The sequence below is a fragment of the Echeneis naucrates genome, chromosome 1 (genome assembly GCF_900963305.1).
Source record: "Echeneis naucrates chromosome 1, fEcheNa1.1, whole genome shotgun sequence".
Classification (NCBI taxonomy): Eukaryota; Metazoa; Chordata; class Actinopteri; order Carangiformes; family Echeneidae; genus Echeneis; species Echeneis naucrates.
The window spans coordinates 19,560,359-19,587,903 of NC_042511.1; the positions used below are offsets into that span (position 1 = coordinate 19,560,359).

General features: G+C 38.8%; 1 protein-coding gene across 1 annotated transcript; it reads left to right on the forward strand.

Moving 5' to 3' along the window:
* The first annotated feature begins 145 nt into the window (after positions 1 to 145).
* LOC115047568 (P2X purinoceptor 3) lies at positions 146 to 26,865 on the forward strand. The gene is made up of 12 exons (XM_029508595.1): positions 146 to 267; positions 9,554 to 9,689; positions 9,769 to 9,840; positions 10,902 to 10,971; positions 11,102 to 11,195; positions 11,545 to 11,622; positions 11,702 to 11,843; positions 22,123 to 22,259; positions 22,567 to 22,660; positions 25,232 to 25,297; positions 25,418 to 25,495; positions 26,740 to 26,865. Exons 1-12 carry the CDS (start codon positions 146 to 148, stop codon positions 26,863 to 26,865), a joined length of 1,215 nt encoding a protein of 404 aa, XP_029364455.1.
* Positions 26,866 to 27,545: the final 680 nt, after the last annotated feature.

Consider the following 27,545-nt stretch of genomic DNA (forward strand, 5'->3'; position numbering starts at 1 on the left):
GACTTCAGGACACTGCTGAGACTGATTTGTGGACACATCAGCCACATGTCAGGAAATCCACTGATAGTGGTCGCAGCTGCCTCTGAACTGCTTTTATCTTCTCTCACGTCATATCAGAAACAGCAACCAGAGAGCCACTGCCGGTATGTGGTCTTGTATTACAGACTTCTTCACTTATGAAACCACCAAGTCCGTTGTGGTGAAGAGCTGGACCATCGGCATCATCAATCGAGTTGTCCAGCTCCTCATCATTACTTACTTCATTGGGTGAGTGTCTATACTATGCAGCATTGATTATGGACTGGCTGAATTAAACAACACACACACACACACACACACACACACACACACACATATATATATATATATATATATATATATATATATATTTATGTCTGCCTTTCATTACAGCATTATATATTAATTGAAAATATTGATGTTGAAAAATTTAAGCATTTGTAGAGAAAAGTGGTGGTGTTGAATTTTTAATAATTAACAAGTGAAAAATTTTGAAGAAAAATAATAATGATAATACTAATTATCATTATTACAAGCAGAGATAGAATGGCGTTCAACACACCTGTGCAACTTGAAGCCCACAGGTCTTTCTCATAGCTAATCACATTAAAACTTGTTTTGCCAGTGGTGGTGTGCATACCATGTTTTGCAAGCAGTAGTAGATAGTATTGTGTAAGATGTGAAGAGCACACCCTCTAAATATAATTTCATCAGATGATGTCTATGTTATGTGGCTGGTGTCCAGGAGGCTGTGCTGTGAGTCTGACAGAGTATTGAACCATTCATGACAGGAGTTCAATGATGTGTGATGGATTGTGGGAAGATTGCACACAATATGGTGGCGTTATAAGAACTTCCTTTTATGGTGAAACCTGGCAAAACATTTAAAACTCGAAACACTATCATTGCCAACATGTGTGACTTGAAAATTTACTTACAGAAATTTTGAGAGTGTCTCAGGGGAGGGAAGGCTGTGTCTGTTCCACAGTAAAGTGTGAACAAAGTGAACATTTGCTTTAGCTCGGTATGTGTCTGTTCTTGTATGCCACTCAGTGTGTGTGTGTGTGTGTATTTGTGTCCGCATATCTATGTGTGTATATGTACTGTATATCTTTTGGGTGGGTCTGTCTGTCTTTTTATATGTCAATGTATTTCTCTGAGTATGTCTGTGCCAGTTTATCAACTGACAGAAATGTGATCTTATCGCTCTCTGAGTGTGTGTGCATGTCTATGTATGAGTTCATGCTAGTTGATCAACGGTTTTCAAATCAGAGAAATTTGTCTGCACCTGAGCCCCCCTGCTCCCCTCCCCTCCAGGGTGCAGTAACAAAACCCTGAGAGCAGAGGCAGGGAGCCCAAAGCAAGCTAATTTTGGCCATGGCAAAGCCCTAAAACTAGGGGGACTTACAACAAAACAGTAAGCTCAATTGGAAAACTAACCAGACAGTGGCCATAACAAGTTCATGAATGGTGTTTTCAGAGCCTAAAATTCACATAAGAGAGATAGTGCTCCTGTTCTCCTAGGAGATTGTATTGGAGCAAATAGGATTGTGGACATGTCCGTCGGAGGCTGACAGATTAAATCTGTGTCTGTGTCGATGTGTGTGTGTGTGCTTCTGTATGTCAGTGTATGTCTGTACATCTAGCTGTGTGTCTGCGTGTGATTATATGTGTGTATACTGTATCAATCTATCTGTCAGGTTGGGACTCGAATCAGGACTCAGATGCAGTGACCAGTTCAGGGCAGATGCCGACCTTATTTTGCAAACAAAAATAACTCAAAATCTTTCAAATCGGAGGAAAAAAAAAAAAACAAGTTCAGGGCAAACAGGGCAGGAAAAGGAAAAATAGAAAACTGTGCAATGTTGTGTGGTACATGCATGGGGGGGGGGGAGAAATGTTCAGTGCAACGAAGTGCATAACAGTGAACACTGATCCTGTAAAAAGGATTGTTCCAAGTACACAATCCTGTGGAACTCCATGATTAACTAAAGTTCGTGAGGAAGAGCCATTGTTAAAATAAAAAAAAAAAAAACAACTTTTAACTGTTCAATAAATATGATTTACACATGCTTAGTGCATGCCCTTTCTAATAAAATATGTTCAATGGTCAAATAAAGCACTAAGATCATTGTTAACTTTTACCAGTGTTGTTTCTGTGCTATGATGTACTAACTGAAACTCTTCAAACAGACCATTCCGATGCAGATGTTTGTATAATTGACTTTGAAAAGTTTTTGCAAGAATTATAGAAATAAAATGGAGGTTAGACATGGGTTTATAATTAGCCAAAACATGTCGATCAAGACAAGGTTTTTTGAGGATAGATTTAACAATTGCAATCTTGAAATTATGTAGTACATAAATTAAAGATCAAGTCATATTGACCAGAATGTGTGTGTTTATTAGTGGAAAAACATATTTAAATAGCCTGGTAGGTATAGGGTCTGAAGGACAAGTTGATGGTTTAAACCTACAATTTGCAGACAGTTTTATAGCCATGAAAGGCCATTGAAAAATGGCTGAGCATAACTTACAAAGTGCTTTTTCCTTTTCCCATTTTGTGTTATACTTTTGGCAGAAATATTAAATCTACATTGAAATTCAATTGTGCCCATGCTGAAACAAAGACAAAAAACATTGGATCCATATTTAGTAGTTGAACAGTGGCTAATGATTATTCTAGATATTTTACTGTCACTCCAGCTAAACAAATGTGTGAGGTAAGTGAATGCGTGATTTGCTTGTTTAATTTGGTTTTGGTAATTAAATTATGTCATGATAGCTAGTTTTGAATGTCTGTTTTTCCAGAATCACTTTGGTGTCTTGAAACCAGTTGGCGCAACTAAACCTTTAATATGCTGAACATTCATGTGACAGCTCTGGCTATTATTTGTATTGCTATGTTTAGTCTTCTATTGCAACATATGGTCCTATTGAAGGCCCAGGGTCTGGGTCCACGGTTTGCCATTGATGAGCGCTAAAGGAATTAATGGCTCTTTGACAGTCTAAGTTTTTCTTGTTTTTATTTTCTATCAGCTCTGAATAGTAGGAGCTTCTGGAATTGCAAGGTTTTTTTTTTGTAAGATTTCTTTCACGGCTTGGTAGAATTATCTGGCTTACTGGACTGCCATTTCCTTTCCAATTTCCTTGAGCTCAGCTTTACGCATGAATTTCAGAGCTATAGCATAGTCCCAGCCTCATCTGTTTCCCTAGTCTCTTTTTCAGGGAACAACAGTATCAAGATTTGAACACATAGTGCTATTCACAAGTTCATCGATTTGTGCAGGGGGTAAATCCTCTATTGAATTGAGCAAACATTGTGGCAAATGATTTACATACATACATTTAGCCAAAGAATTTTCACATAAGCATTTGCTATAGCTGAATTTATTCCTAGATGCTTTGCAGCCAATGATTGTAAACTCAAATTTTATTAATGATCTGAGAGAAGAGGGTTGTGAGGACATATTACTAATTGGTTAATCTGTAGTATGATTGTAACAGTGAGTAAGTTCATTCAGATCCTGGGAAAAGCAAATTGAGTCTAATAATGACTTCCATGCAGTGCTGCGCAGTGTTAGTTTAGTAGACAAACAATTTTTGTCGACATATTTTTTCCTGATAAAAACGACATAACTAAAATTAAAGCACTAACAAGAGCAAAAACACTGATTAAATGGAGTGACCCTCTCATCGATGGAAAACAATGAGATGAATAGGTTGGTCAGAGAAAAGATCCAGTCAGAAGAAAGAAGTGCTACGTTGTAATTACTGGCAAGAATGGAACAATCCTGAAACCACATTTGCAGGTGTCATCCTTATATTAAGGTAAGCTTGCTAAAACTAAAGAATAGGCCTAAACTAAAGTAATAAACCTGAGCTGCCTGCTGAAATGTTACAGGTGCTGTTTCATACTGTCCAAAAAACACTGGAATGTGATACTGATGTCCATGTCTTCACAAAAATGCAGCTGTATCAGCAGGAAGTGAGAAAAAACCATAATCATACTTGACTATAACAAAAACAAACTGATGTAAAAGAAAAAAAACAATTAGGGAATGACCACTTGCATATGTGATGTCACTAGCCAGTTCGTGTTGGGTCACATCATGAAGAATTGATGAATCCTGCCTAAAATGGGCTGAGCTATTCTTTCATTCCATCACTATGGACCCTATCTTTGCCTCAGCTCCTCTTCTGGGACACTTTCATCTACCTGGACTCAAATCTCCCCACACATTCCCCACATAAACCCTCTGGACTCTCTTAATCCCATGTGAGATAACAATAAAAGCACAGCATCCTTCACCCCACTAGTTCCTACCAGCAGCACCTGTTTCCCTTCCCCTGCCCATCCGCCCACATCTTTTCTGACCTATATTACCCCTTGTATTCACTGAGTTGTAGCAGTGCCCTCCCTGCCTCAAGGTCATTTTACTCAAAAAACATCCAGGGGGGATTCCAGGGTGGCTTGGTGATGGTCACATAAACACACTGAAATAATAAAATATTTAGCTGCAAGACTATAATTGCATCAGTCTCATACAATGTTGAGACCCTGAGGACAAATGCAGACAAACAAATAAATAAATAAATAAATAAATAAAATAATATAAGTTTAATTTAATCTAACTTTACATATACAGTATATGCAAAATATGATGGGACATCACACCTGGTCTGCCCCATTTGTGGGCCAGCAGTATCGTTCTCTCCTCTCTAACTTCCCTCAAGGCACCGCTTGGAGTACTTGGCCCAGTGACTATACTGGGCAAGAGAGTTGGGTGAATACACCAGGTCTTCACGTGGACAACTCCCTTACTGGTGTTTGGCCAATTCAAGGCCACAACACTTTGGGAGGACTCGACAGCAGCTCCAGCATCCTGGATCTGCCCCCACTGACCACCATGCATTTTTAAGCCAACCCTTCAGCTGGTTGGCTCTGCCACTGCACCTCTCGCTTTATCCAGATCCAGATCAGTTGCATTCTTGACCCCCTTCAATCCCCAGAACCCCAAGGGTCCTCATTTTCTGCCCAGCAAACTTCCGCAGCCGACCAGGTTCCACGCCTTCTATCCATTTCACTGGCTCATGAGGATTAGGGCTTGATACAAGGCTCATTTGTCAGACAATAACTTGAAATCAAAGCAACCACAAATTCTGTTTCAAATAACACTGCAATTAAATGTGGACTGTTGAATATTCAATCACTATCATCAAAATCTCTACTAGTCAATGATATCATAGCTGATCATTGTAGTGATTTATTTTGCATAGCAGGATGATTATCTTAGTCTTAATGAAGCTACACCCCCCACTCATGTTAATTTTCATATTCCTCATACCATAGGTTGAGGAGGGGGGGGTGGCTGCGATATTTCATTCAAGCCTATTAATCAACCCTAGACCAAGTACTACTACTAGTACTACTACTCAGAATTCCTATCAGAGTTTTCTGAATTTATATCAGTTAGTACTCAGTACAGATAAAATCATGATACAAGGAGATTTCATTATACATGTAGAAGTGAAAAGTGACAGCCTTAGTTCTGGGTTTCTTTCCCTACTACACTCAATTGGGTTTTCCCAGCAGGTGAATGAACCCCTCACTGCTTCAATCATATCCTTGATCTTGCTCTAACATATGCCATTGAAATTGACAAATTAACGATCTTCCTTCAAAACTCTTTTTTGACCGACCATTACCTCATTACATTTGAGTTTACTTTAATTGACTGCACAGCATCAAGGAATAAATTCAGCTATAGAAGATATTTATCTGAAGATGCTGTGGCTAAATTTAAAGAAAACATTCGGTCATCATTTCCACCAATGCCATATCTAAATTCAAATGAGGATTTCTGACAGGTGTAGGGGTGGACCAACAGCAGCAACAGTTTCAGTGTTTTTAATGAACAGAAGGTAGCAGGGTAAGGTGCAAAAACAAAAATTGTCCAGCTCTTCAAAGGCTTGGTGGGGGTGGGTGGGTTGTACAATCCCTGCTTTCTCTCAGTAGTATAGCCTGGTGTTTCTTTGATGCCTTTATACTCTTCGACCACCGATGTTAGTGGCAGCTGCTGCTTGCTGCCTTTGCTTTACAGCCCAATTGAGAGAAGGCTTCTTGGGACACCCAGCAATCTGACGACTGAAAGAGACTGGTTTCAACTAAGAGACATGAAAGGTGGGATGGCTCCTCGTGAATCTGGGCAACTTCAGTTTAACAACAGACAGACTGATGACATAAGGGCTAATGAAGTGTGGCGAGAGTTTCTTGGAACCAGTCTTTAATGGAATGTCTTTAGATGATAACCAAACTTTCTGACCTGGCTGGTGGGAGCTGGGATCTTATGTCGCTGACTAGTTGGCCGTGTGGAGCAGGGCAGCACAGGTGTCCTTCCAAATCCTGCGGCAACGACAGAGGTGAGCCCACACAGGAGGAACAGAGACTTCCTCTTCCTCTTCCTGAGATTTGAACAGAGGGGGGTTGATAGCCTAGTGAACTCTCAAAAGGTGACATACCAGTTGCAGTGTAGGACAGTGGGTTGTGGGCATACTCAACCCAGGTAAGGTGTGAGCTCCAGGAGGAGGGTTTTTTTGCAACCACACAGCGGAGGGCAGCTTCTACATCCTGATTAAGACAGTGGGAGGCACCAACTTCATCTCTCCTACTGTTGCATCATTGCTGAAAAATTCACAAAACTATGGCTTTGGCTATTTGTTTCCATTATTTTTTGACTTCCTCCCACTGCAACCGCCACCATACTCCTACACCAGCTCAGCTGCTTCTGCCTCACTTTAGCACATCACTGTTAATTTGGACTCATGACAGACTGAGTTTGTGTGTGTGTGTGTGTTAGTATCTCTCCATCTCAGGCTCAGAAGATAGCCAGCACTTTGAAAGAGCTCCTTATAGCTTTCCGTCAGTGTGTTAGAGACTTGAAAGTGGCAATCTGTCTGCAGTGCTGATGGAGCTGATAGACTGGGCCTTTTCCCTGACATGCCATCCTTGCATAAAATTAAACCTACATGAAATTAAGACAAAATAAACAAACGATTCCCTCTTGTTTTCCAGAGAAAAATAGAAAGAAAAAAATAAATAAATCATACCATTATGAAACCAAAATTCAGTTTAGGATATATGATCTTGGATTCAATTCATTAACCCACATTAAGGTAGGAGAGAACAAGGCCAAGAGAGAACATTCTTTATGTCCCCCCCCAAAAAAAAGCCCAGGAATCTTGGTCAGTGGTAGAGCAACGGCTTTGCATCCCAGCCAAAATGCAAACCAGTGGTAGGCTTGTGCCAGTCCCAAGCCTAGATAAATGAGGAGGGTTGCGATAGGAAGGGCATCTGGCATAAAAACTGTAGCCAGATCCATCATGAAAATCATTGTGCTGACTTGCTGTGGCAATTCAAAATTGGGAAAAGCTGTAAGAGGAAAAAAATGTTCCTGGGTTATTGCATGTTAATGCTGCAGTCTCTTTAGCAGTGTGTTTTCAGTTTAGATTTCAGTATGGTAACAGCTTTGGGATTTTCTGGAGGGCAGCACTCCAAACAGGCTTTTACAGTCAGAGGGAGGTGAACACCTCTTCCCCAGCAGGTAGCTGCTGGTTTTTGATGTTCTGTCGTCTTTATGATTGTCTGCAGGAACATTTTATTAGCTGCAAAGCTGCTCCCATACAACACCAGGATGCCACGGATTAGGACACTGTCATTGCAACCTCTGAAATGTGTGCGCACAGGAATGTGTACCTGGACACCCCCTCCCTGTTGAATTACTGCATTACTGTATGCTTCTTCCTGAAAGCGATAGATTATTTCTCTGCATCATTCTGTACCTCCTCTCTGTAGGCAGGCTTGTCTCCCTCAGTGATCATCATCATCTGTAAAGTTGATGTTTGTGTCATGAGATGGAACACAGTCAAGGGTACAGAGATTACACGCTAAGAGTACAACCTGTTTGACTGTGGCCTGTTTGTTTAGAAGTCTTGTGTCTATATGAAGATGTGCTGTAGGCACAGCCCAGATCATCCCTGAGAAAAGGCTGCTGAGTAAAATGGTGTTAAATGCAGAGCTCTGGTCCACCAACAGAAGTCATGTGTATGCCCCTTGTGGTACCACTGCTGGATACAGCTCTTGGCAGGTCAAGAATCAAAGTTGATGCTTAACTAGCATAATTTCTTCTACATCGATAAGTGAACTGGTGCTCAATGTCCTAGCAGTTATCATTGTTGCCTCACAGCAGGAAGGTCATGGGGCCTTTCTGTGTGGAATCTGCATGTTCTCCCTGTGCCTGTGTAGGTTTTGTGGTCTTTGGTCCAAAAACATGTACTATGAAGAAATCATATGCAGTATGAAGAAATCTGCACATCCACACTGATTTTTTTTTTACTTAAAAATGAAGTTAAGATCAAACTTATTCAAATTAATCTTTTATGGTGCAGGTGCAGGTTTTCTTCGCCCTTGCATCTGAAGTTGACTATGATGTTTGCACCAAGAGATGGCACGCTGTCATTAGGGGGACTGTTACCTGGATCAGGTTGGGTGCGCTGTGCTTCTTTAATAAGAGACTCAATCTCCCAGGTAACAGCTTCCAAAACACAGGAGGAAGGAAGATTGGTTTCAGGGAGGCAGAGGTTTCTCACAAACATGCTGGTGAGAGAGAACATCTGATTTAACATTTCTTGTACCAGGGAGATAGGTGAGTGTAAACCATAAGCAGCCAAAAAACAATGCCCAGCGAGCTCCCTGTGAGTTCAGGTGTTTGGATGTTTGAATGTAAGCAAGATTCTTATGGTCAGTCCAAACGATGAAGGGATGCTCTGAACCCTCAAGCCAATGTCTCTTTGGCTCTTTCAATGCCAGCTTAACTGCAAGCAACTCACGGTTCCCAGCATTGTAGTAACATTTGGCCGTGGACAGATGCTGAGGAAAAAAAAAACTAACTGTGTTTTATATTGCAGTGCTGATTACTGGGTTGCTCTCAGGTAAGCAGCAGGGAGCAGGTGAGCAGGATGAATACAATCAACAACCCAGGAGAGTGAGAGAGATGCCACACCAATAGCACAGACACACAAAGACAGATGGGGTAAGGGAGGAAACGGAGGACAGAGCCATGACAGCTAATGTATAATTTTCCCCAAAGTATGGGTTGTAAGTTGTAAGCAAAATAAAAAAAATTATATTTCAGTACTGTTCCTGTACAGTACATTGTCAGCCTAAGTTTTTTTTTTTTTTTCTTTTCGGTTAGGACAACAGCGTGATAAGTGATAATGAGTGGCTAAGGCACAGTAAAATTTTATGGTAAGACAAGGAGAGGCAGAGTTGGGTGGTTTTCACATTCTGAAACACACAAGGAAATTCACAGGAAGTAAAACACAAAGCTGTAAGACCAGTTTCTCTTCAATGAATTTAAGATAATGTTTGATGTTTCTGTTAACACAGCCTGATTATTCGGCACAGGCATCACATTTAAGTGTTAACTTAGTGCCATATTGTCTGGATGTATGTGTGTGTCTGTGTGTGCATTAGGTGGGTCTTCCTCTATGAGAAAGCCTACCAGGTGAGAGACACCGCAATTGAATCCTCTGTCATGACCAAGGTTAAAGGTTTTGGAATCTACAATGACAAAGTCATGGATGTCGCAGACTATGTCACTCCTACACAGGTAAGACGTATGGATCCATAGTTGGATGGGTGGATAGGTAGGTGTTTTATGATAGTGAAGTGAAACATGTTTTCTACAGGGAGCATCAGTCTTCTGCATCATCACCAAACTCATCACTACAGAGAACCAGGTTCAAGGATACTGCCCTGAGGTCAGCTACTTTTACTTACATTACCACAGTACTGCTTATTATCTGACCACCATCACTAATTGGTCAACACCTCAGTGAATACAGGGGGAGATAACGGACAGAAAAGATGTGGAAAGATGGACAGGGTAAGGGAAGCAGGCGTTGATGGTAGGGACTAGTGGAGTGAAGGATCCTGTGCTTTTCCTGTTACCTCACTCAGGATCAAGAGAGTCCAGAGGAGGACTGTGTAGATCTGTGGAGACATTGCAGTCCAGGTCGGTGAAGCTGTCCCATAAGAGGAGATGAGTCAAAGATAGGATACATAGTGATGGGATGAAAAAGCAGCTCAGCCAATTTTAGGCAGGATTAATCAATTCTTCATGATGTGACCCAACATGAGCTGGCAAGGGAAACCACCCATGCAAGTGGGCAATCCCTAAATATGAGTGAGACCATCACCAGTCCAGAGTCCAGAGTCAGAGTTGAATATTTTCTTAAAATAACTGCAGTGCATTTAGGATTAAAGTGACACGTAGCCTCAATTCTCAACAACTTTCATCTTTGAAAATTTATAAACAGGTGAATTCTGTAAATTCTTCCCATACGGTTGCTGTTTGGAAGAAAATTATCTCCAACATGGGAGTTGGTAGGTTTCATTTTTAAGCCTCTGAAGTGAATGCAGAGTTTGACTCAGCCACACCTCAAGAAGCCAAACAGTGTATCCAGTTTCAATAAACTTGTCTGGGGAAGTCCATCAGAGAGTCAGAACATGGATCTCTCCTCTCATGCTTCTTTGGCCAATCTGTCCTCCTTCTGCTAATGGCCAACAAGCTATAATCCATAAATATCACATTTCACATCTCATTAGATTAAGAAGACACACACCTTGACAGCTTCTAGTAATTGGATTTGGTGTTTTTCTCATACCATTTGCAGCATGAGAATAGTTATTTATTAGTTTTTTGATCTTCCTGTTATTTGAACATTTGTGCTATACTGATCCAGCCAAGGAATTAAATGAAAGATACTGAAAAGTGTGTGCTGTTGCTCTTGCTATATGTGCTTGATTGGATGTGATCCAGAGTGAGAAGAAGTATACTTGTACCCAAGACAGTGACTGCACCAAACACCTCAATAAACCAGGGAGTTATGGTAAGACGCTCACATTTTCTTATTTCTTAATCTAATAATGTTTGATAATAATGAAATTTCTGCAAATGTCATGTTGTTTATATGTTTTCTTATTTTTTTTTTTTTTGAGGGCATTTTTCTTCCTCCTCAGGGATTCTCACAGGGAAATGTGTTCATTTCAATGCCACCATCAAAATGTGTCAGATAAAAGGATGGTGTCCTGCCGAGATAGACACAATCAAGATGTAAGATGATGCTGTGCATGTGACTGATTATCGCTACTATCACAGCTCTGTGCTGTTTTTCTTATGAAAGCTATTGACCTATTTAATATGTCTGTGAAAGACAAAAGTACCATAAAATGCAAAGGTTTAAAGATCAATGTAGTCTTAAAGGTAGATGGTAAAAGTGCAAACAATCTAAAGTTTTATACGTCCATACAATCTTAGGGTTGCTGTTAAAGGTCGATAAAGTGCATAGTGTAGAATTTGAAAAACCTACACTTAAGATAAATGTGGAAAAATATGCACCTTTAAGCTTAAAGTTGTTTAAACTTGTCCTTTGCTTTTATGTCCTTAACTTTCCATCTCTCAGGACTCCAATGATGGAGGTGGAAAATTTCACCATTTTCATCAAGAACAGCATTCGCTTCCCAACTTTCAACTACACCAAGTATGATTTTACACATAATGATGATGATGATACAAAGCCTATTAACATTACAACATGTTTGTTGTGTGTTTGTATGTAGAGGGAACTTCCTTCCTACAATCACTGGTGATTACATTGAAAAATGTAACTTTGACATGGTCAACAATACCTACTGCCCCATCTTCAGAGTGGGAGATGTGGTCCGCTATGCCCAGCAGAACTTCTCTAAACTGGCAGACAAGGTGGAGTCAAAACATTTCTTTCTATCAGTGCTAAAAGTTGCATAAACCTATCATTTTTTAAAATGAAATGAAGTGAAAAATTTCTCTCTGGATTTAAATTTTTTTTGTTAAATTTGTTACTTTTTATCCATCTTTGGTTTGAACACAGACAGTCACTAACAAATAAGAATATTAATAAATAAGCTTAAAAAAATGCAACACTTCCACTGTGTAATTAGAGATACAGTCAGGTCATTGGCACAGTTTTCAGCACTTCAGCACTGCACCACCACAATGGGTTTGAAATAAAACAATCAAAATGTGCTTTAAGTGCAGAGTTCCTGCCTTAACTTTAGTGCATTGATATCCCCATCAGGTGGAAAATGTAGGAATTACAAATTCATTCATTCATTCATCTTCAGCTGCTGATCAACTTCTAGTTGTGGTGGGTGCTGGAGCCAATCCCAACTCACACTGGGCAAAGACAGGGTACACCCTGGACAGGGTGTCCATTGCAGGGCCAACAGATAGAGACAAAGACAAACAACCACTCACATTCGTCAACACACATTCTCAAGTTTTTGGATGGTGGGAGGAAAATCAGAGTACCCAGAGGAAACCCACTCAGGCACAGGGAGAACATGCAAACTCCGCACAGAAAGGTCCCAGACATGCATTTCACTTGCTGAAGAAGCAGAAGCAGTAAGAGAGACACAGTGGAGAGGAGAGGTGGGGGTTACTTGGTAGAGGGATAGACAGAGACAAGAACAGGAAAAGAGAAGATTCTACGGTAAATACAAATAAAACATACAGTGGTTGCAACCTGGTAGGGGAAAAGAAAAAGTTACAATGGGAAGTGAGTAGTGTGTCATGATAATTAAAGGTAACTCTTGCAGCAGCAGATTCTGAGTGGCAACATGGAGCATAGATGATCCAGCAGGTCTAGACCAAACTCTTTATAAAATTATTTAAAGAGACCCAACAGATCCCCCAATGAGCAACTGCTTGGTGACAGTGGCCAGGAAAAACCTCTTAAGAGGCAGTAACCTTGGGCAGAACCAAGCTTGGGAGGGGGCATCTTCCTCGACCAATTGGGTTGAGAGAAGGCGAGAGAAAGAAAGAGAGTGGGGGACAGTGGGGCGGTGAGGGGCAGGAACATATGATGCGACATGAAGCTAATAGAGAAGATGCTGGATGGGAAAACCTGATTAGTAAATGCATTACACATGCTTAGAACTGGGAGAAACAGGGATTTCGGAGAAACATAGTTATTGGTATGTTGGCGCATGCAAGAGGGGGAGAGAGAGATGTTCAGTCCTTTCCCCAGCAGCTTGGCCTATGGCAGCCTAGCTAACAAGTAGATGGACGTAACTTTTTAACTATAAGCTCTGTTATAAAGAAAATTTTTTAGCCTGGTCTTGAAAATTGCTAAAGAGTCTGCCCCCTCGACCGACACTGGAAGTTGGTTACATAGAAGAGGAGCATGATAATTGAAAGATCTGCCTCTTGGAGACTCTAGGAACCACACGTAAACCTCCATCTAGAGAGCAGAGTGGCCTATTGGGACAGTAGGGAACTATGAGCTCTCTGAGATAGGATGGAGCTTGGCCATTAAGAGATTTATATGTTAACAGAAGGATTTTAAATTCTACTCTGTACTTTAACCACAGCCAATGAAGAGCAGTTAACAGAGGAGAGATGTGATCTTGTTTTGCTGTTAATATTTGTGCAGCAGCATTCTGAATCAACTGAAGGCTTTTCAGAGATTTGGACATGGTTTGGACATCCAGATAATAATGAGTTACAGTCGTCCAGCCTGAAAGTAACAAATACATGGACTAATTTTTCTGCATCCTCTTGAGAGAGGATGTTTCTGATTTTTCTAATGTTTCTCAGGTGGAAGAAAGCTGGCTGACTTGTTTTATGTGAGGGACATGTCCTGGTCAAAAGTTACTGTGAGATTTCTTACAGTGGAACTGGAAGCCAAAGTAATGCCATCCAGACTGATTAGATGAAGAGTGCTTTTCTGAGGTGCTTAGGGGTCGAGTACAATAACTTAAGTTTTGTCAGAATTTATAAGTAAAAACTTATGTCTTCAAGACATGTCTGCAGTCTGACTAACTGTGCAACTTCATTTGGCTGAATTGATAAATACAGCTGAGTATCATCTGCATAACAGTGGGAATTGATGCTGTGTTTCCTGGTAATGTTACCTAAAGGAAGCATATAAAGAAACCCTGTGGGACTCCATAACTGGAAATAGTGCGTGAAGAAGAGTTAACCCATGTTAACATGAACAAACTGATGTCTATGTGATAAATAGGATTTGAACCACCTGAACACAGTTTCTTTTATGCCAATTTCATGTGCCAGCCTCTGTAATAAAATATTATAATCAGTGATGGAGGCTGATCCATTGTCTGAAACCATTAGAATATCATTGGACACTATAACCAGCACTGTGTTGTGCCTAGAATTGTGTAAAGTCTCAATCTGGAAGGGATGTTCTTTCCTGTGGATTGACTTTTATCTAATTAACTGAAGGAAGAATTGTAACAATGGCAGAATTTTTGATTTTTATTAACTAATAACTGAGAAATCAAAACATGCTCATTATATACATGTGCAGATCAAAGCATAAACTAAATGAAACAGGAGAGTTCAGACTTGGGCAAATGAACGGAAGGTTGTTTATCAAATACATATCTAAGGAAGGAGAGCTTTTAAAGCTAACCTTTGAGACAATATTGTCGGATAGCCATGCCTCGCACCACTCAGAATAGCCAGCTGGGAAAACAAATGCGAAACAAATTACTTTGGGTTGGCAATTCAACTGACCACAAAAAAGGCAGGCGATGCCCTACGAGAAATGGCCCTGTCGAGATCCTCGTCGTGGCCTTCAAAGCAAGACTGGTTTCCACCTGAACTTGTCAGATAGGCTTTGGTCTACAGTGGTATGAACTTGCATTCAGGGAGCAGTGATTCAAAGAGTGGAAATTAAAATTAAAAAGGACGGACGCAATGAGAAAACAAAGACAAGCATGGGTGAGGTGGCCAGAAACACTCCCAAAAGATTGGTGCTGAGCATTAAAGAAGAAATTGCTGCGCAAATTAAGGACTTCAGATCAGAGTTTGAGCAACGCTCCTAATGACACAAAAGAAGACATCTCCAAACTAATGATCTGAAGTAAGAGAAACACTCTGAAAAGATTGGTGCTGAACATTAAAGAAGAATTTGCTTCGCAAATTAAGGACTTCAGATCAGAGTTTGAGCAACGCTCTAATGACACAAAAGGAGACATCTCCAAACTAATGATCTGAAGTAAGAGAGCGGCGCTAAACGGGATCAAAGAGGATGTTTCGGCTGCGGAAAAAAGAATTAATTATTTGGAGGAGCGACAGACAAGTAACATTAAAGTCTTGACCCATGTGGACATGTGGCTGAAAAACTAGAATATCTGGAGAACAAATCAAAACAGAAAAACATCAGGATCCAGGGAGGCAGCTGCAGCCCTGCATACTGCAGGTGTTATCAGCGGAATACATTACCTACTGGATCAGGAGGACCGGATAACCAATACCCAGACTAGACACCTGCCAGCGCCATTTGAATAGTAGAGGAGACCAGGGGGGTATTACCTGACGGCAGTGGACTTATTGAAGGAGCTGGTGGGTAGCTTATGCCTTGAGCTTGACCCCAAAGGTACTGTAACACGTTACTCATAGGCAAAAATGGCCCGCACACACATAGCATGGACACCAGCATGCATAGACTTTGAAGAAGCTGAAGAGCCAAATATATTATCTTTATTCTTTATTTTCGGAACGACCGTAATGAGTGTGAAGCTTGAATAGATGGTGATTTTAAGAAAGTGAACTCTAAACCAAATCAAAATGATTAAAGAACAATTGGACTGAAACATGAGGGATAGACTAACTTTTTTTCTTTCTCTTGCTCCTTATATATATATATATTTTTTTTTTTTTTTTTTTTCCTTTTTGAATGGGTGGGGGGGGTGGGGGGGGTTGTGATATGATGTTTAATTGAATGAAAGAGCATCAGGCCTATTTTTTTCTTTTTCGTCTTATATATTGAGATATATAAATGATTGAAAAATTGGGATAAAATCCATATTGAACTGTGTTTAAATCTGCTGCTGGCTATTTTATTTAGGCCTACTAATGAAGTGTCTGTCGAAGCAAGGCAGATTGGGCAAAACTTAAGGTTGTAAATCTCTAAGGATAATAAGTAACGTAAAGCAACATTTATTGCATTTTTTTATTAATATAGCCTATTAATCTATTTTTATATTTTTGGCCATAAAGAAGTATGAATTCTAGTTAAAGATAAAGGCACATATTTGTGTTAAATATTTATGGATAAATCAGGAATAGAAGCGAAAGGAAATTGTTTTAACTTCCCTTCCCCTTTAATTACTTTTGTTGCTTATTGTCTCAAAGAGAAAAGGGTTAGGGTCACAGCAACGTACAATGCAACTAATTTTTGGGAAGCAGTAACGGCTTTCTCATTTGGGGCAATTCTATAGAGAAGCTCTAGATTCCTACTAGATCCCTAAATTTATTAGAGAATTTATATTCATTCCGCAGTCTGAGAGTGATTGCCACTTTTAGAAGCCATCATCTTTTTTCATCTTTTTGGTGTGGGGTTTTTGTGTTGTTCACTTATTCACATGACTGCCAATGAAAATGTTAAATATTTGAAAAATAACGTAACTAAAGCTATCCTGCATAACATGGGCTGTGATTTAGTGGCCAAAGTCAACCTATATGCTCTCCTTGTTAATAAATGAAAGCATTAAAAATTATTTCATATAATGTGACTGTATAAATAATCCAATTAAACATAATAAGTTACTTCAACAACTTAAAAAAGAAGCGGGAGACATTGTTTTCCTGCAGTAAACACACCCTGTGAAATCAGAACATGAAAACTGACAAAGGCCCAAGTCTATTACTCATCATATAATCATTTAAATTATGCCTCAAATAGCTTTTACGCTGGAAAGGATGATAACAGACAAAGAAAGTAGATATATAATCAGATTTGGAAAGCTCAATGAAGTTTTAGTCTCATCTAAGAATGTCTACAATCCACCTGAAGAGGGTCCAGACCTAATAAAAAAAGTTGTTGAAACAGTAGTATTAGAAAGCCAAGGGATAACAATCACTGCGGGTGATCTCAATTTAGTTATGGATCCAAGTATGGACACATAAAGTGATAGATTGCATAGCTCAGATAAAGCTGCGAAAATAATGAGAGGAGCAGCCAAAGAAATAGGGCTGATACATTTGTTGAGAATTTTCCACCCAAAAGAAAGAGATTATACTTTTTTCAAAATCCTTTAATAAATACTCAAGACTGGACTATTGATTTTTTTATTTTAAAAATCAAGTATCGAGGGTGGTAGAATGTAACATAAATTCCATCACATTGTCTGATCATGCTATGATAACCATGAAATTAAATCTTGACCTGGAAGTGGGTCACACCCTCTGGAAATTGAATTACTCTTTGTTACAAATGGAAGACTTTAAGACTAAAATAAGAAAAAGTTTTATAAATTGTCGAGAAAATAATGATACAGAGGATATTGAACCAGTTACATTGTAAGAGGGAGCAAAGATAGTCTTGAGGGGGAAAATCATTTCTTTTGCCTCATATAAGAAAAGAGAGAGGGGGAAAATCAAAGAAATTGAACAATCAATATATTATTGATTGTTATTGGAGTTGGAACATAAGGCAAAAAGATTTGGTGCTATTTTAAACCTTTTGAATTAATTAAGAAAAAAACTTGATCAATTACTGACTGAAAAGGTAGAGAAATCTTTGATATTTACGAAACAACGATACTTTGATAGTGGAGCAAGAGCAATGAAAAATTTGGCATATAGTAGAAAAAGCAACAGATAAAATGAAATATTGCAACTATTAAAGTTCAAACTAGGAATATAAATGTAAAAGGCAAACAAGATATAGCTCAGGAATTTGCTAAATATTATGAAAAACTGTATAACCCTGATGATCTACTTGATCAAAATAAAATTAGGGAATATCTATCTGGAACAAGACTACCACAAATAACAGATGAACAAAATGTAAACCTAACTATACCAATTGCATTAGATGAGATTAAGGGAGCAATAAAGACATTAATAAAGGGTAAATGTCCAGGGAGCAACGGATTTTACAGAGAATTTGAGAAATAACTACTGCCAATATTAGAGAGAGCATTCAATTCAGCTTTGGTCCACAGCCAATGGGCAAACACTTGCTGCAGTTCGATAATCTCAGTAATACACAAAGAGAGGAAAGACCCCTCTGACTGTGGTTCATATAGACCAATAACTTTATTTAACGCAGACCAAAAATCGCTTAGCAATTGATTAATATGCCCCTGTCTGCAAAGCACTGAAAAAGGACTATTCATGGCAATGGGATAAGGATTTGGAAGTTTGGAAGTACAAATTAGAGAAGACCTGAATCGGTAGAGAACTGTTATTTTAACACTGGGAAGAAGAATTAACGCAATTAGAATGAATGTACTCCCCCGCTTTTTGTTCTTATTTCAGAGAATACCTGTGAATATAAGTTCAAGTGATTTTATAAACCGGGATGAAATGATGAGTAAATTCTTGTGGGATGAAAAGAAATTGAGTTAAATTTGAAACTGGCCAAAGAGAGGGGAGGAATTGCTCTCCACAGTCTGAAGCACTACTATTATCCTGCTCAATTGTACCCAATACAGGTTTGATTAAACGATAATTCCAAAGCAAAGTGGAGGTCAATAGAAAAGTACATGTGCCATGTTTCATTAAAAAGAATACCCTTCTGTACAGTAATCCAACAAAAAACGCAAGTGACTGAGAATGTGTTCAGCAGGAATACTTTGGAGATATGGTGTAGAATTAAAAAGCATTGTGAATTGCACTGAGGAAGATCTTGAATTTACACCCAATAAACAGGATGTACTGTTCAGTACATGGGCACAAAGAGGATTGACCATATTTCGACAGTGTTTCGATGATAGTGGAGTAATGCCATTTGAAACTTTAAAGAAGGATGATGATTTACCACACTCCCTCCATCTTTGTTATTTGCAAATGAGAAGTTATGTCCATGACAGTAAGATAGGAAGAAAAACCAAAAGGGAGCTTCATCCACTGGTTCAATTTCTGTAAAGGACGATGGCAATGTTAGACTACCACATCAAATTTCAGTAGTCTATGCTATTTTGGAAAATAGCTGCAAGCAGCAAGACATAAGGGCCAAATTGAAATGGGAAGAAGAACTCAACAATACAACACTCAACACTCACACAACACACATCACTCAAAACATATAGCAAAGGAAAAATGGAAGCAAATGAATCAGAATGTTCATACAACTACAGCATCTCCCTATTGTAGGGAGTATGCATGGAAAAATGCAATCACGTTACTTTATAACACCAGTGCAAGTTAAATATGATAGTAATGCTGCTGCTGGAGGGACTGTGCCAATCATGCACCTCATTAAAAACATTTTGGAATAATGCACAGAAGGAAATTAATATTATTTTAAAGGATGACGTTCATCTGAATACAGATTTTGTGTTGTTGGGCACGACAGTTGATGAAATACAAAGAAGAAAATGATAGATATTTACCTAGAGTATTGCATGCAACTGCATTGAAACAGGTAACAAGGAACTGGCTTCAAAAAACATGTCCTGTGATTGATAAATGGAGAGCTACTGTTCAACAAATATTTGACATGGAGTAAACTGAGAGGTAACTAGAAATTATTTGATGGTTTAAGTGGCTGATGTATTATAATGTGGTTAAAGAGTGATTACTGAAAAAATTAGACCTGGTTCCTCACATTGACAGTTATATAGGGCAGCATTATGTGTGCCTTGCCTTGAGTATGGCTTTGTTTTTGTTTCTGTGGTGGTGTTTTGTTTTGTTTTTTTGTTTTTTTTTTGTTTTTTTTTTTGTTGTTGTTTGTTTGTTTTATCTTCTTTCTTTTCTCCTTGTCTTTTTTTCCTGTACAGATGAGACCTTGTTAGGGGAAAATAATTATGAAATGAGATTTTTTTTTTCCAGGTGGGAAAATAGTAAAGGAGGTATTTGTCTTACTTTTAACTCATATTTTTATTAACTTGAGATTGACTGAGTAGATGGAAATGAAATGTCTGTATGTTCAGTACTTATTTATGTTGATGTTATATCGTCTGGGTTAATACATCACTGGGTGGTGCACCTATTCACATCTTGTAAAAAAAAAAATTCCCCTCTACATAGTAGACTGCTAAAATATGTACAATGTGTGAATAAAATGTGATGACAATAAAAAGTAAAAAAAAAAAAAAGAAGAAGTGACTGTTGGTGTGTCTCATCCCTCTTCACCAGCACTGTTATCCTTAGGGCGATTGGCTTGGTTATTAAGTTAATGTCCAAATTATTCTCCTCTTTCCTGCTGAATGAATGAATGAAAACAGACTGGAGCCGCGTGCAGCAAAAGTGGACATGATTATAATGGCAACTCGAGACACTGGAGGCTGAGTGCAGTGCAGACAAATGTTTCCCAGTCGCAAACAGACTTGGCTTAAAGTCAGAACTTAGCCCTTGTAGTTTAGCGGCTAACTTCTGACTTCTGAGTTTCTTTTTTTGTTGTTATTGTTGCTCCATCAGTTCTCCTGGGGAAGTTCTCCTCTTCAGAGCTTCCCCAGAACTCCACCAATTCACGCCTCTTCTCCAGAACTTTTCCCCCAAACTTCTGCCAATGTTAAATTTTGTGTTGACTACTTGTTGAGGCCGACCCACGGGCATGGTTGGGTTTAACAACTATAATTACAACAACAATAACTATAGTTAGAACTACATCTAAAACTATAACTCCCCCAATTCACTCACTGAAGTGTGAAATCTACACACACACTATGCGCAGTCTCACCTTCCTTCCACTGCCCAAGATAGATTCCTAGGATCTTTACATCTGGACTTGACCTCAACTGGACGTTGCAGTTTTTCAATTATTTGGCAATCAGACGCTGTTGGATTTACATTCTCATCAAGCATTTCTTTCTACTTCGCTCTTAAAATATTATGTATCATTTGTAAACATAAATGTTCAAGCTAAAATCAATTTCTGCTTTTATTTTGTGGAGATTAGGACCTAAACCTTACACACTTACAGCACGATGAACAGAACGATTATTTCTAGGTCGAGGGGGTGCTGGAGCCAATCACATCTCACATTAGATGAGGGTACACCCTGGACAGGTCGCCAGTCCATAGCAGGGCCGACACATGGGGACAGACAGATGAACAACCACCCACACTCACACTCATATCTACGACCAGTTTAGAGTAACCAATTAACCTAGATATGCATGTTTTGTACTGGGAGGAAACTGGTGTACCTTTAAGCCACAGAGGAGGGCCACACAAGCACAGGGAGAACATGTAAATTCCAAACAGAAGGGCCACGGTCCTGGGAATCAATTCCACATCTCCTTGCCAACAGCACTAACCACTATGCCACCATGCTGACCCCATCCTGAAGTATCGATTATAACATATTTCATTTGGCATGTGTGGATGAGATTTTAATTGTAAACAAGGTTATGCCACATTCCCCTGCTCTGACAGTGAGATCACTATTGGTTTCACCCTTTGTATAAAATGTGCATGTGTAGATAAAGTTACTTTCACTTATATTATTCATTCAACACCTAAAAAAATCTTTGTGGCACATGCATCTAAATCAAATCAAATCAGATTTATTTGTATAGCGCCAAATCATAACAAAGTTACATCAAGGCACTTTACATATAGAGCAGGTCTAGACCAAACTCTTTATAAAATTATTTAAAGAGACCCAACAGATCCCCCGATGAGCAAGCACTTGGCGACAGTGGCAAGGAAAAACTTCCTTTAAGAGGCAGAAACCTCAAGCAGAACCAGACTCAGGGGGGGTGGCCATCTGCCTCGACCAGTTGGGTTGAGAGTGGGAGAGAGAGAGAGAGAGAGAGAGATAGGCATTGGGGGGAGGGTATAGGCAGGAACATGTTGCTGCATGAAGTTCATGGAGTTGAGCTGTAGTACAGAATTCATGAAATATGGGAGCAGCAGGTGTTCATCTGTGAAGACGAAAAGGAAAAAGGGCTTGTAACCACAACTCAGTTAAACTTCATATCAGCTCTAAAACAGCTAATATCAGTGTGTAACATTTCTTTGCTGAACTTCTCTTTGGTTATTATAAACACCATTCCATTGGCTTTCCTTATTTTGAAAGGGAGGAGTGATTGGAATAAAGATTGGCTGGATGTGTGACCTGGATAAGTCAGATGACGAGTGTAACCCCTCGTACTCATTCACCCGATTGGATGCCATGTCACAGAAGACCGCCGTCTCTCCAGGCTACAACTTTAGGTACCTCAGGGTCCATCCCAAAAAAAACTACTGATGATGATTTCTAAATATTTTTGACAACACAAGACATTTCCTGTATCAGCAACTTTGGAAGATAACTCTGTCAAACAAACACCATATGAAAGATAAAAATATCTGAAGGTTCATATGTTTGACAGGTTATGTCCTCCTTTGCCCATTTGACCTAAGTGCTTTTGTTTCAATTTAAGTAACCACTTTTTAAGTATTACATCAACAATTTATACAGATTTAAAGTTTGAAACTATTTCCCTACATATTAACTGGCACAACATGTCTGTCCTCACAGGTTTGCCAAATATTATAAGATGGAAAATGGGACAGACTACCGCACGCTGGCCAAAGCCTACGCTATTAGGTTTGATGTTCTGGTCAATGGAAATGTGAGTACACTCAATATATATCTTAATGTTCCCTTTGACGAAAAGTCACAAAACTTGGTAAGCAGGTTCCCCTCCTCACAAGGAACAAATTTTGGACCATTGAAGTCCGTCATATTGGATTTTGAGCTAATTAGCATAATAATTATTTAGGCAAAAAACTAATTTTCTCAATCAATTTGCTTCCTTTTACTTTTTAATATGCAAATGAGCCGATATCATGCACCATTGTGTCAATTGTTCTGAAATTTCTTGTTCACAGTGGCAAGGCCTCACTAACAAGATATTCCAAATTTGAAAGCAATACATCAAAAAATACACACTCCAAACACTTGAACACACCGTTTTTTATCAATTTAATGTGAAAATACTTAAAAATTATCTTCTTATGAGCCACAACATTAATTGATTATAAAAAATGAAGAAATGAGGGCCTCTGGGGCACGCTCTACTTAATTTGCGAAGGAATAGTCAGTACATCATATCTGTCAGAGCTATGTGTCAATCAAATTGCAATGGTGATATGGTATGAGTTATATGGTGGTGAGTTTCTTGTTATTTAATAGTTTTCTGCTTCTGAACCACCGGCCTGATCAACACCAAACTTGGTATGCAAAACCTTTACACTAACCTCTTTCTAATTTATGAAGGAAAATGTGTTACTTCAAAAATCATGGCTACCACAAGCCACTCAAGTAGTTTCATTTATTAATTACTATGTAAACCAGTCCAGTATCATTCACTGTTGCATCAATTGTTCTGAAATTTCTTGTGCACAATGGCTCACTGATAAGATATTCCAAATTTGAAAGAAGCACTTAAATATGCCCATTTCAAGCAAATTGTAATGCTACTAAGCATTGTTTCCTGTCCCACGCTTTACTATTGTAGACATGATGAGAAGTGATTTTTTTGTGAGCATTACACTTATACCAGTTTAAGTAGTTATTCAGATTGCATGATACTGTAGTTGTTCATGTAGCAGTTCATGAAGAAGTTGTTTATCAGTCCAGGTTTGGTCCACAGGCAGGCAGTTAGAATAAGCAGCAGTGCAAGGCAGTATAGGCAGTCCAAAAAACAGGTGAGGGTCAAAACCGAAAGATGAAAAGACACAGGCAAAAGCACAGAGACGCTAGACAAAAAGTGAGGCACGAGAGAAACAAAATTGGTCACTGGACATCAAACATGAGGTAATAATGCCAGAAAGCTACTAAGATGCAGACAATCTGATAAGGACATGGGGAAAGACACCGGGTATACAAGGGAACACAAGGGAAACGAAACACAGGTGAATGACATTAGGGCGGGGACAGTAATCAGGGAAGGAAGAAAACAGAAAGTAAAACAACCGAAGACAAGACAGCACACAGGGAAGTGAAACACAAAACAAACCCCTAGGGCCTGAAGCTTATATAGCAACATTTCATCATAATATTTATCAACTTAGTCGGATTGTAGTGCTTATATTACTATGAAAATGTTTAAGAGCAAAATTTCTGATGTAATACAAATGGAGGCTCTACCATATTGATGAGGGAAGACAGCATTTTTTTTTTTTTTTACATAAGAAGGCTCTTTCTTCAGTTGAAATGTATTGCAAAACCAGCACAAAAGCAAAGAGGTCACTCAAGTTGTTACAGCACTTATAGTGTTTATTACGATGTTGTAATCAACAGCTGTATATGATATTAACAATGTTATTAACTGTAACCCAATAAATCCCCTGGTAACCCCAGTCTTTTTCTATACACTATCCTGTTTAAATATTCATCACTGATCTTTTGTGCATAAAGATCCCTAAAGCAAATGTAATCAAATCATATTTATTTATATAGCGCCAAATTATAACAGTTACATCAGGTCTAGACCAAACTCTTTATAAACTAAAGGCAATTCACTTATATGGGTTTGGACCCCATAATTAGGTATGTTTCCTGTGACTTCTCCAGGCTTCTCTCAAAATCATCCGTTCATTCATTCATCTTCGACTACTTATCTGTTTCTGGGTTGCTGTGGTGGGGGGATGCTGGGGGCAATCCCAGCTCAGTTCAGGCAAGGGCGGGACCAGCCTGGGCAGGTTACCAATCCATCGCAGGGCCAACACAAGATGAACTACCACTCACATTAGGACTCCCTTGCTCAGACGGATGGCAGTGCGGGTCTCCCAATGCAACTCTAAGCTCTCTCAATTCAAAGCTTATAAATAAACAGAAGTAAATGCTGGTACATTTTAGAACCTATTGATACAAGGTTATCCACCATTCAGAGCCCCAAGGCTGCCTTGGAGAGATTTCAATACCCAGTTTTCTGAAAACCTGAATCCTGCTGAAACTGTCAGCTCTTGGCTTAAAGTATAATTTTTTTTACTGCCACTAAACAATACATCATATACAAAACACCCTGAGTCTCTTCCTATTTACCATTATTTCATCAGCTTTTCAAATATTTTAGTCTAAATAATTAGTCAAATTAGTTTTTCTTGTTTAAAATGCCATGAATAAGTTCTATTTCTTGTATGTTTATGCTATATGTGGCCTATGCTAATGTGTTATATAAATAAACTGGTCTTTGTAGGCAGGCAAGTTTAACATGATCCCAACACTCATCAACATGGTAGCAGCCTTTACATCAGTGGGAGTGGTGAGTTGTACTATCACAAAAGTTCACTATGCTCTTGTCATTTCATTCAGAACTGTTTACACAACTCCTTTTAAACATTTTCAGTTTTCCTCTAATCTGCATATTGTTAATGTTTTCTAGGGTACAGTGCTGTGTGATATCATACTGCTGAACTTCCTGAAAGGGGCGGACCAGTACAAGGCCAAAAAATTTGAAGAGGTACAGTGCTTTTGGCCTGAGAGCTTAAACCACTGCAGCTGAAGAGATCAAAGGCAAATAATCACATAATTTTGCTGCAAATCCAATTCGATTGTGCAGACATGAGTTGTAGCCTTTTTCACACTTGTCTGTGGGTGTCTGTATTTGCTTGTGTGTAAATTTATGCACCGTGGCCAAAGAATGAATAAACTGGATCTAACCACAAGTGCAAGTATGGGATTTCTGTGGCACATTACAAGTTAAATTACATTTTATACCTGATATGATTTAAACAGTTATCTACACATCCACCAGATATTCAGCAACAATTATAGGGTGGAGTTGTTGGCCATGAAACCAAACTAATTAGCTAAAGGAGGATAAAAGCTTCTGTTGGACGGGGGGTAGCAGGAGGATTGGTTATATTTATTAATTTGTTTATTATACAGTGGAAACTTTTGATCACTTTAACTTAAATTTTTACAAATTCCATATTTCAGTGATTTATCAAATGTCACAAACTTTAAACATCACAAAGTAAGACTGATATGTTTAAAAAAAATTTAAATCACAAAATTATTGCATGTTCAAAATTCTTTTACAACAAATCCATATTAAAAATGTAAAGCAGTTAGCTTTATTGGTAATCAAATTAATACAAAGACAGTTGCACATTACTTTTGTCTAATGAGCCCTTTTGGAGTTTTTTTGGTTGTTTGTTAGTAAAGAGTAAAAGTAAAGAGAGCCATTAATGATTGACATCTGCCAGCCCTGATGAAAAGGAATAATGGCTTACCATACTAAAAAGCTATCAATTTATCATTTTTAAAAGCTATTCATTGTAGCTTGTAAACTCCCTTGAAGAAATAGCCACACGAAGGACATATCATAAATCCAGGTGTGAGAATCAAGCAGCAAAATCCAGATCAGAAGAATGATCCAACAAACTCTCCAGCAGCAAGTCATTTCCATAAACCAGTCCAACAGATACTAAATAATCATGTTTCCAATCTGGAACAAAAACTGTTCTGGTCTCTGCAGCTAATTTTGTTTTTTGCGTTGACTGAAGAAAAGAGAATTGAGAATTGATGTGGTGGAGACTGAGGTATTTTTACCCACCTATCTTACCCGCCCACTGCAATACAGTAGCATCCAATGTGTTAATATAAGACAAGACAAAACCCATGATCAGGGTTTGGCACAGATGGCAATACTGTTTTTGTGTTAAGGTGCTAAAGAACAATACATCTCTTCCTGTTTCATAGGTTTCGGACAGCCCATTGGAATCCCAAAGGAATGGCTTTTACCGCTCCCAGCTGTCACTCAGACACAATGAAACCATCATGAGGTCCACTGACTCAGGAGCATTTTCTTTTGAACATTACAGTTAAATGGATAGGAGCATCTTTATATGACACAGTACCTCAGCATTACTCACCTTCATATCTGTGTTGAACTGCATCTGGAAAACCTTAAACTCTTACCCTAATATATTTATTGACAGCGAGTTAAACAACAAACAAATGTATGTTAAAAAAAAATGTTTTTGCATGCTCATAGTCTAAAATCTGCATTTGGCTCAGGATTTTTCTGATTTCAAAAAAGAAATAAGACATGATATTTATATATATTGTGATTGAGCTAGTGTTTCTTGTCCACCTTGCATTGAAACTGTTGTTATTAAGCCTGTGTGACAGAACACTTAAAATAAAGAAGATGTGACACAATGTTGGCTCATTTTCCATTCAGACAGATTTACGCTGTATAATATTTCTAGATTAAGGTCTAGTTTGACAAAATAAACCATTTTCACTATGATGATAAAAAGCTAGAGTGTCTCCTTCCTCCTAACCCTAACCCTAACCCTAACCTTGATCAGCCAAAACTGAAAGTTTAAATGAATAATGGCTAATCATAATGGTCTAATGGCTTCAGGCAATGGATCAGCCTCCACACTTCTTAGATCTCAGTACCCCATTCAACACCATAGATCATTACATTTTATTATTCGTGCAGCAGCGTTCTGAATCAACTGAAGGCCTTTTAGAGATTTGTTTGGACATCCAGATAG